Source organism: Trichechus manatus, unplaced genomic scaffold (assembly GCF_000243295.1).
Source record: "Trichechus manatus latirostris isolate Lorelei unplaced genomic scaffold, TriManLat1.0 scaffold00034, whole genome shotgun sequence".
Taxonomy (NCBI): Eukaryota; Metazoa; Chordata; class Mammalia; order Sirenia; family Trichechidae; genus Trichechus; species Trichechus manatus.
Genome location: NW_004443970.1, coordinates 19,100,507 through 19,111,705, shown reverse-complemented (window position 1 = coordinate 19,111,705; position 11,199 = coordinate 19,100,507). Strand labels below are relative to the sequence as shown.

General features: G+C 43.2%; 1 protein-coding gene across 1 annotated transcript in view; it reads left to right on the top strand.

Moving 5' to 3' along the window:
* CLRN2 (clarin 2) overlaps window positions 1-10,115 on the top strand; it is an 11,833-nt gene extending 1,718 nt beyond the window's left edge. Inside the window, exons 2-3 of the mRNA XM_004375159.1 lie at window positions 4,111-4,290; window positions 9,831-10,115. Coding sequence (XP_004375216.1) covers window positions 4,111-4,290; window positions 9,831-10,096 — 446 coding nt within the window. The 3' untranslated portion in view covers window positions 10,097-10,115. The remainder of the gene's footprint in view (window positions 1-4,110; window positions 4,291-9,830) is intronic.
* The last annotated feature ends 1,084 nt before the right edge of the window (window positions 10,116-11,199 follow it).

Below are 11,199 nucleotides of genomic sequence, written 5' to 3'. Positions count from 1 at the left end.
ACTCTCTGGGCATAGTTATATTGATGACCATGAGCGCACTGGCCTGGACTCTCTGGGCATAGTTATATTTACCCAGCTCTTGGTACGTTACTATCTCAAGTCGTCCTCACGTGGTTCATTTCCTTCAATCCTTACTACACTAGGGGAGAGATTTTATTATACCCATTTCACTGATGAGAAAATAGGGGATCAGAGAAATCAATAACTGAAATAATTTCTGGAAAAGCACCTATGTAGTACCTAGTATAGAGTAGGTGCTTTGCAGTTTCTAGTTCTCTGGTTTCCTCCTTACCTCCCACCATAACAAGTAGCCCATCAACAGCCAGGACCTGGGTCTGACTTCAAATGCCATGCTGTTGGCAAAAGAGACTGCTAAACTTCTCTGAGACCAGGAGCAAATTATCTAATAGCTTTAGATGCTGATAGGATGAACTGCTCAAGTGAGGTAGCTCTGGTTGTTGTTGTTAGTTGCCGTGAAGTTGGCTGTGACTCATGGCAACCCCAGGAGTATGGGAATGAAGCGTTCCCTGGTCCCACACCATCTTCATGATCTTTGATATACTGGAGCCCATTGGTGAGGCTATCATGTAAATCCATCTAATGGAGAGTTTCCCTCGTTTTCGCTGACCCTCCGCTTTACCAAACGTGATGTCCTCTCTAGCAATTGGTCTTTCCTGATGACGTGCCCAAAGTAAGCAAGACAAAGTCTCTCCATCCTTGCTTCTAAGGACATTCTGGCTGTATTTCTACAGATTGCTCTAATGTGTACAAAATAAGAGTATTTTTAAAGTTCAAAGTAAGACCTCTAGAATTCAAGCTATACTATAATTAATTTTTTAAACCATTGCTTATCTGTTTCTACAGATATCTCTTTCTACAATGTAGGTCTTTGTTGCAGAGTAGTTAATCCAGCACTTCCTGGCTGTGTGACCTTGGCTAAGCTATTTAGCTTCTCTGAGTTTTGGTTTCCTCATTTGTAAAAGTGAGAAAGGATCACCAGGTGCAGGAGGCATAAAAGAAATAATTCATATAAAGTCCCTGGCACATAGTATGTATCTGTATATGCAGCCATTGTCATTTATCACCATGGCCATAAATTTCAACCTGGAAACTTGAATTATTTCCTAAAGCCAAAGATACCTACAGACTTTTGGAAACTGGGTGCAAATATGAAAGGCAAGTGAGCAACAGCTTTCCTGGGACAACACTGTGTGACAGACCAAACGTGGATTTGTTGTTGTTGTTGGTTGCCGTCAAGGCAGCTCTGACTCATGGCAGCTTTATGTACAACAGAATGAAACATTGCCTGGTCCTGCACCATCTTCATGATCACTACTATGTTTCAGCCTGTTGTTGCAGCAACCATGTCAATCCAGTGCTGGGGTGGTACCAACGGTTAAGTGCTACTACCAGTCAAAAGGTTGGTGGTTCAAACCCACCCTGAGGTGCCTTAGAAGAAAGGCCTGGTGATTTCATTCCAAAAGGTCACAGTCTTGAAAGCCCTATGGAGCGCAATTCTACTCTGCATATATGGGGTCACCCTGAGTTGGAGTCAACTTGATGGCAACAATGTGGAGCTAGCAAGCCAAAAATAATTAATTAATAGAAGAAACTGATGCATTAAAACTGGTGAAAAAAAATCTGAATTTCTAAAATATGACATATATGAAAATAAGTAAGATCTCAATTAACTAGGAGATCCTGAACGTTAGGGTATGGCACGTGATCGCAGGAGTTAAATGAGATTCAGCCTTTGCCAATAAAGTTTATTTTAAAAAAATTGTTAATACACTTCCAACTATGGAAGATAAGGTCTTTCACCACCCTTTCCCACATCATTCCATCTGTCCAAAACTTCTTCTCCAATATTGTCTTAATATGGTTATGCTTGACTTTTTATTAAATCAAATCTGGAGACAGTTTTGTATCAGTATATGGATATGATTGTTGTTGTTGCTAGGTGCCATTGACGCAATTCAGACTCATAGTGACCCCATGTGACAGAGTAGAACTGCCCCCGTAGGGTTTTCTAGATTGTAATCTTTATGGAAAGGAGCCCTGGAGGCCATGTGGTTAAGCAGCTCAGCTGCTAGCTGAAAGGTTGGTGGTTTAAATCCACCACCTGCCCTGCTGGAGAAAAATGTGGCAATCTGCTTCCATAAAGATTACAGCCCTGGAGACCTTGTAGGGAAGTTCTTCTTTGTCCTACAGGGTCGCTATGAGTCGAAATTGAATTGATGGCAATGGGAATCTTTACAGAAGCAGATTACCAGGTCTTTCTCCCATGGAGCCTTTCAGTTAGCAGCTGAGCGCTTAACCACTGTGTCACCAGGGCTCCTTACGGATATGATTAGCTTCTTTTTAAAAGCTTCATTGTGTGGTTGTACCTTAATTTAGTAAACCAATCTCCTATCGATTCACATTTTGGTTTTTCTCAAGTCTTTTGCTATGATAATGAATATCCGATATATACATCTTGGAGCATATATGGGAATGTTTCTGAAAACTAAATTCCTGGCAGTGAAATTGCTTTGACAGATGTTGCCAAATTGCTTTCTAAAGAGGTTGTGTGAATTAATATTCTCACAAGGTATGAGAACACCTCTTTCTCCACACCATCATCAACACTGTGTATGGATGATGATTTGATTTTTGCCAGTCTGTAGGTGACTATTATCTATTTGAAGTGTTTGGTAAGGGTTACTGTGTTGGTCATGTGTCCTACAGATTAGATGGGCAAGAAACGGGGTAACAAACCAAGTAGGTAATCAAAGGTAGAGTGTTCGGAAAAAGAAAGGGCTGGGGGTTTGGAAACAGAAAAACAAATCTAAGAGACCTGGGTTGGAAGGGAAGTGAAAAGAAGATAGAAGCCTTCATGAGAAAATTCCCTTGGAAAGGAGCTCATTTTCCAAGATACAGTTTCTAATGTTGGTAAGATAACCACGCGGAGATAAAAAGAAATGGAAATGCAAAACCAGAAAGAAAAAAAGGTCAGAACCAAGGGCATAAACGTGGAGCATCCAGAAACTTGTGAGTGGAAAGGACACCGTATGGAAGAACAGAAAGTTTAGCTCTGAAGTTTGGGAGATACCAACCTCCAGTGAATAAAAGGAGGCAGGTGAGCCAGCAAAGGAGCCAGAGGGGAAAGGGTCAGAGGAGAGAGAGAACCGGGAAAGCTTTGAGCCCTGGCTCCAATGCCGAACCAAGGACGGACTGGTCAGAGGTATCAAATGAAGCACAGAAAGCTCGAGAACTCAAAAGATGGGCCCAGATTTGTCCAGAAGCCTTAGAGTAGTTTCAGTGGAGCAGGTATGCTCAAGAGTTCTTTAGCTTTCATTGCACAGTGGTTAAGAGCTATAGCTGTTAACCAAAAAGCTGGCAGTTCGACTCCACCAGCTGTTCCTTGGAAACCCTATGGGGCAGCTCTACTCTGCCCTAGAGGGTTGCTACAAGTCAGAATCGACTCTACGGCAGGACAGAGTAGAACCGCCCCATAGGGTTTCGAAGGCTGCAATCTTTACAGAAGCAGATTCTCATATCTTTCTCCCTCGGAGCAGCTGGTAGGCTTGAACCACTGACCTTTCAATTAGCAGCTGAGTACTTAACCACTGTGCCACCAGGGCTCTTTTGAGGGTTAATAAAATCTACCTTAATCATAAGGATTGAATGAGACACCCACGCCTCTACTCTGTAAATGGTTCTGCTTGCGGCTAGTCGAGTCCAGCTCTTCACAATCATTGGTATGCTTGAGTCTATCATTGTGGCCACTGTGTATTCTGAGTGCCTTCCAACCTAGGGGCCTTCACGTCCAGCACTATATGGGACAATATTCTGTTGTGATCCATAAGGTTGTTATTGGCTAATTTTTGGACGTTGATCGCCAGGCCTTTCTTCCTAATCTGTCCTAATTTAGAAGTTCCACTGAAATCTGTCCACCAAGAATGAACCTGCTGGTATTTAAAATATAAGTGGCACAGCTTCCCGCATTATAGTGACATGCAAGCCACCACAGTATGACACACTGACAGATCAGTGGTAAGCATAGTTTGGGCTTTATGGAAGTGAGCTGAGCTCAGACATTAAAATATGGACTATCTCTTCTCTCCCCAGTTTTCCCACACCTGGTGAAGGAGCTGAACGCAGGCCTTCACGTGATGATTCTGCTGCTCCTCTTGCTGGCCTTGGCCCTGGCACTAATCAGCATGGGATTTGCCATTCTCAACATGATTCAGGTCCCATGCCGGGCAGTCAATGGCCCTGGGGGCATCTGCCTGTGGAATGTTCTTGCAGGTAAGGAAAGCACGTAGAAAAAGAAATCTATGTCCACTCCATCCCCAGACTAGGCTCCAAGTAGTTGGACGGAGGGTGTGAAGGAATTAAAATGCCCTCCACTCTTTCAGCCTTCACTTCCCTGGGTCTGTGACCTTCTCAATGGGCACAGATTTCCCCTTTACTGAAAGTTGTAGTCTGTCACAATGAAGAACCAAATTGTTAGTATGTTTAGGATTGAGAGCAAGCAGCTAAGTATATTCCTTTCCCTGGGCTCCTGTAACAAAGTAACACAAATGCGGTGGTTTGAAATAACAGAAATTTATTCTCACAGGGCTGGAGGCTAGAAGTCCAAAATGGAAGTGTCAGCAGGACCATTCTCCCTCTGAAGACTCTAGGGAAGATTCTTTTCTTGCCTCTTCTAGCTTCTGGTGGTTGCCAGCAATCCTTGGCGTTCCAAGGCTGGTAGCTGCATCACTCCACTCTCTTCCTCCGCCTTCACACAGCTGTCTTCCCTGTGTGTATCTTTGTGTCTCCAAATTTCTCTCTTCTTATAAAGACAGTAGTCCTTGGATTAGGTCCGCTCTAATCCAGCATGACCTCATTTGGACTTGATCAATCTGAAAAGGCCCTATTTCCAAATAAAGTCACACTCACAGATTCTGGGTGGATGTGAATTTTGGCGGGGAGGGGGGACACTATTAACCTTTCAGAGAAGTCCCTGGTGGTACAAACGGTTAGCGTGCTTGCTACTAACCAAAAGGTTGGAGGTTTGCGTCACCCAGAGACTCCTTAGAAGAAAGGCCTGGCGATCTACTTCTGAAAAATCAGCCATTGAAAACCCTATGGAACATAATTCTACTCTGACACACGTGGGGTCATCCTGAGTTGGAATCAACTCCATAGCAACTAGTTTACTGGTTAGTCACCCCACTTCAGAGTGAGAGGAGAAGAGAGAAGATGGAGATCTGGGAATGGGAGAGGCAGGGACTAGGAGGAGGTAAGGAGATGGAGCTGCTGCTGCTGAGGCTGGAAGAACCTCCACAGAGAGGACAGAGGAGACAGGTGGTGTGGGCAGGAGGGCCAACTACCAAAGGGCTAGTCCAGCCAGGCTGGGCTGAGAAGGGGGAAATGAGCGCCGCCTAGCTGCCAATGCCTTTAGTGTTTCCCCCCTGGGCAAATTAAGCCAGATGTGGCTCTTTGGCTGAGTCTGAACTCTCCCTCTTCCTCACTTCCCCGGGCCTCTTTGCTGTACCACCCCCTTATACTACCAGTTGCCCTCCAGTCAATTCTGACTCATGATGACCCCATGTGTGTCAGAGCAGAGCTGTGCTGGGTTTTCAATGGCAGATTTTTGAGAAGTAGATCCCCAGGCCTTTCTTCTGAGGTGCCTTTGGGTGGACTTGAACTGCCAACCTTTCATTTAGCAGCCGAGCATTTTAACCATTTGCACCACCCAGGGACTCCCCTTTTATGCTAGGTGCCTTTTACCAAGCATCTACTAAGTGCCAGGCATGTTGTTGTTAGGTGCCGTCGAGTCGATTCCAACTCGTAGCGACCCTATGTACTACAGAATGAAACACTGCAGGTCCTGCGCCACGCTCACAATCGTTGTTATGCTTGAGCCCATTGTTGCAGCCACCGTGTTAATCCATCTCATTGAGGGTCTTCCTCATTTTCGCTGACCCTGTACTTTACCAAGCATGATGTCTTTCTCCAGGGACTGATCCCTTCTGACAACATGTCCAAAGTATGTAAGATGTAGTCTCGCCATCCTTGCTTCTAAGGAGCATTCTAGTTGTACTTCTTCCAAGACGGATGTCGTCGATCTTTTGGCAGTCCATGGTATATTCAATATTCTTCACCAACACCACAATTCAAAGGCGTCAATTCTTCTTCGCTCTTCCTTATTCATTGTCCAGCTTTCACATGCATATGATAAGATTGAAAATACTATGGCTTGGGTCAGGTGCACCTTAGCCTTCAAGTTGACATCTTTGCTTTTCAACCCTTCAAAGAGGTTTTTTGCAGCAGATTTGCCTCATGCAATGCATCTTTTGATTTCTTGACTGCTGCTTCCATGGGTGTTGGACCTGGGGATTTTCTGTGCTTTATTTCACTTAAACCTCACAACCACCTGTGAAGAGGTATTATTAGACCCATATTTACAGATGAAAAGCTCGAGGCTCACAGAAATTAAAAGGCATGTCCAAGATCACACAACTGTAAGTAGCAGAGGTGAGATTCAAATCCAGGGACAGCTGTAATTGATTCTAAGCCCTCTGTCATTTCGCTAATCCATGGTCTCATTTACAACTATTTTCTGAGCCAAAACCTAGGACAAAAGACATGGTATATATGTGTGTTGATTTGGGAGTATACTGATACACAGAAAATAATTCACATTTAATCAAGCATTTAAATAATCTGTAATGAAAACAACAAAATCCCAAGAAATGAGGGCTATCTCAGAAAATCCAGGTCAAATGGTCATGGTACCACTATGGAAATAATCCCTCACTTCCTTCACCTTAGGAGTTCCTGAGTGGTGCACATAGTTAGACATGTGGCTACCAACTAAAAGGTTGGCAGTTTAAACCCACCTAGAGGCACCTCAGAAGAAAGGCCTGGTGATCTTTTTCCAAAAGGCCACAGCCAGGAAAACCTTATGGAGCACAGTTCTACTCTGACACCCGTGAAGTCACCATGAGTTGGAACTGACTCAATAGCAACTGGTTTTACCTTCACCTTATACAGGGTGACCACAAAGTATGAAAACAGAAATCCTGTGATTTTATCACGTATTTTAATATGATATTGATAAATCGATTATTATGTATTCACTTAAGTTTGCAGACTGACTCATAATGCATGGCTAACCTCGTCTAGACTAACTTGTCTCACTTATCTCTGCATGAATCCTCATACAGCTGGAATGTAATCAATGTTCAATCCTGTTTATTAAATAAATGCTTACCTGTGTCAATTTCCTCCCTCAGAGAGAGCACTCTCATACTTTACTGATGAGAATATAAACAAAAAGGATGTATCACAAAACTTCAGTATCAAAAAAATGTAAATAACCTTTGACTGAGCAACTCCACATAGAGATTTAAGCTAAGGAAATAACTGGACAAGGGCACAAAGATGTACATAAAAGGGTGTTCACCACAGCCCTTTATAAAAATCCACTGCCATCGAGTCAATTCTGACTCATAGCGACCCTATAGGACAGAATAGAACTGCCCCCATAGGGTTTCCAGGCTGTAAATCTTTACAGGAAGCAGACTGCCACGTCTTTCTCTCGTGGAATGGCTGATGGGTTTGAACCTCGGACCTTTGGGTTAGCAGCTGAGCGCTTTAACCACTGGGCTACCAGGGCTCCTGCAGCCCTTTATAACACCAAAAAATTAGAAAGCTAAATATCCAGCCAGAAATAAGTTCATGCTTAAATAAGTTATAGTGCATACCTAGAATGAAATATTATGTGCCACTTTAAAATTGTGCTGTAAAAGAATGTTTAATGAAATAGGAAAAAAGCTATTTTAAAACAGTTGTTAGTTGCCATTGAGTTGCCTCCAACTCGTGGTGACCTGATGTATAACAACAAAATGTTCCCCAGTCCTGCATCATCTTCCTAGTCATTGACATGTATGAGTCCACTGTTACAGCTATCATGTCAATCCATCTCATTGAGGGTTTCCCTCATTTTCACTGACCCTCTATTTTACCAAAATGATGTCCTTTTCTAGTGATCGGCCTTCCCTGATGACAAGTTCAAAGCAAACATGTTGTTGTTGTTGTTAATGTGCCATCGAGTTGATTCCAACTCATAGCAACCTTATGACAGAGTAGAACTGCCCCATAGAGTTAAAACCCACTGCCACTGAATCAATTCTAACTCATAGCGGCCCTATAAAAAACCCAAAAAACCCATTTCTGTCAAGTTGATTCCAACTCATAGCAACCTATAGGGCAGAATAGAACTGCCCCATAGGGTTTCCAAGGAGGGTCTGGTGGATTCAAACTGCCGATCTTTTGGTTAACAGCAGAACCCTAAACCACTACGCCACCAGGGTTTCTACAGTACAGAGTGAAACTGCCCCATAGGGTTTCTAAGGCTGTAATCTTTAGAGAAGCAGACTGCCACATCCTTCTCCCGTGGAGCAGCTGGTGGGTTCGAACCACTGACTTTTCAGTTAGCAGCCGAGCGCTTAACCACTGCACCACCAGGGCTCCTTTTGAAGTAAACATAAGAACCTCTTAATACCAATTTTCGTTGAAGAGAGAGAAATATAAATAAATATGTTAAAGTGTTGAAAGTGTTTATATCTGGCTTTTAGGATAAAAGTAAATTTGTGTTTTCTTCTTTATGATTTTCTCAGAGGTCCAAATTGTTTTTAACAAAGATTCTGGAAAAGCATAATAGTTTTTTTTTAATAATTAAAATTAAAGCAGTTGAAAATAGAAGAGAGAGACAGAGAGATCCAGAACATCAAGATTTCAAGCAACAAGTAGGGAAGTTTGTGGGGCTTGGAATCCCTTCAGTTTTCCCCTCTCAACTTCCGTTTCCTCCTTCTCAGGCTCTCCTCTTATCTTATCTTCTCATCCTTAAGCACGGCAAAGAGAGAATTACACAGGAGAGCAATAGTCTAGCCCTAGTTTGAAAGCCCATCCTGCGTGGCAAGGTGTCCTTACGTCTTCCCACCTGGTCCTCGGGGCCTACCAAGGTTGCAGAGCAAGTGCCTCGAGCATCCTGAGATATTTAGAGAGTGAACTTCTCCAAATGCAACTCTCCTGGAAAAGATGGTACTCAGAAAGAGGTAAAAATTAGAGGATTGAGTTCAAAGTCGGTCTGATATGAAGCTTATTCTCTTTCACCTACACAACCCTGCCTCTTGCACCTCATGCTATCAGGTCAGCTACTGCTTTAAGAAGCAAATTGAAATTTTTATTGCCCTAATAATTTTTAGGGAGTCCCTAGGTGGTGCAAATGGTTAATGCACTTGGCTGCTAACCGAAAGTTTGGGGGTTCGAATCCACCTCAGAAGCCTGGCGATCTACTTTAAAAAAATCAGCCATTGAAAAGCCTACAGTCTGCCTTGAGTATTGTGCTCTTTTAAGATCTATATGGGATCAAACCGACAACAGCAACTTGAAAAGTTAGATAGAAAGCATTGGACGCTGTGACTTTATGTTAATAGGGGAGGAACAATTTGGGAAAGGAAGGTGAGAACAGTTGTACAACTTGAAGACTGTAACTAATGATATTGAATTGTACATGTAGAAATTGTTGAATGGGTATATCCTGCTGTGTATATTCTCAACAATGACAAAAAGTAAATAAAATAAAATAAAAAAGAAAACCCTGTGAAGCACAGTTCTACTCTGACACACATGGGGTCATCATGAGTTGGGATCGACTCGACAAGTGGTTACTGGTTGATAATTTTTAAACACAAAGTGAGTTTTGTATATGTGCCACAGAAATGCTACCTTACGTACAGTTGTCACCACTGCAAAACTTTGCTGTGAATGAGGGCACCGTTTTTGGGTTTCAGGTGGAGTTGTGGCATTAGCCATCACGAGCTTCGTGGCCGCGGTGAAATTTCACAACCTGACAGAACGGATCGCCAACTTTCAGGAGAAGCTCTTTCAGTTTGTGGTGGTGGAAGAACAGTATGAAGAGTCGTTCTGGATCTGCGTGGCCAGCGCCTCAGCCCACGCGGCAAACTTGGTTGTGGTGGCGATCAGCCAAATTCCCCTCCCTGAGATAAAGACCAAAGTAGAAGAGGCAACGGTCACGGCAGAGGACATCTTGTATTAATAGCCGTCTCCTGCTCACACTCTGTTCTAAATCATTTTGTAGTGTGAATAGAGACCTCACTTATCTTTGCAGCCTTCACACTCCAGAATGTCCATGTTCTTGAAAGTTAGAAGAAGAAGGAAGTGGAAGGAGGAAGGATGGAGCCAGAAGGAAAAATTCTACTAGAATCCCTGGCGTCTCCCACTCACCTGTGGTTGAAGTGGTCCTCCTAGCCTTGGAGTTGGAGACCTCAGTTCAGGCCTCACTTCTGTCACTTACCAGCTGTGTGTGACATTGAACAATTCACTGAATGTCCACTCGGCAATTTCCTCATCTGAAAACCGGGATAAAAACGACCTCATAAGGTTATTGTGAGGTTTAAATGGATGATAACGTTGCCAGCCTTTGTATCTTATACAGCACTCTAAATAAAAGGTATTGTATACCCCAATAAATGTCTACAGATTTCTGGTCTGTTCCACACAATATTAGGTTGGGATGTGAAGAAGAATACGACAATATCCTCACCCTTCAGAAACACCTGATAGTTTCACATGACATAGGAATCAGATAGCAGCAATAACATTAAGAATGATAAATGTTATTTACTAACATTCACTGAGTAATCAGGGAGCTCTGGTGACACAGAGGAGCCCTGGTGGCACGCTGGTTAAGAGTTGGGCTACTAACCAAAAGGTTGGCAGTTCAAATCTACCAGCCGCTCCTTGGAACCCTGTGGAACAGTTCTACTCAGTCCTACAGGGTCACTATGAGTTGGAATCATCTCAAAGACAATGGGTTTTGTTTTGTTTTTGGGTGGTGCAGTGGTTAAGTACTTGGCTGCTAACCAAAATGTTGGCGGTTCGAACCCACCAACGGCTCTGTGGGAGAAATACATGTCATTCTGCTTCCATAAAGATTATTCTAGGAAACTCTATGAGGCAGTTCTACTCTATCATATAGAGTCGCTATGAGTCAGAATTGACTGGACGGTAACAGCTTTTGGGTGGCGCAATGATTAAGCACTCAGCTGCTAATCAAAAGTATGGTCGTTCAAATGTACCCTATGGCACCTTGGGAGAAAGACCTGGCAATCTGCTCCTGTAAAGTTTATAGCCTAGAAA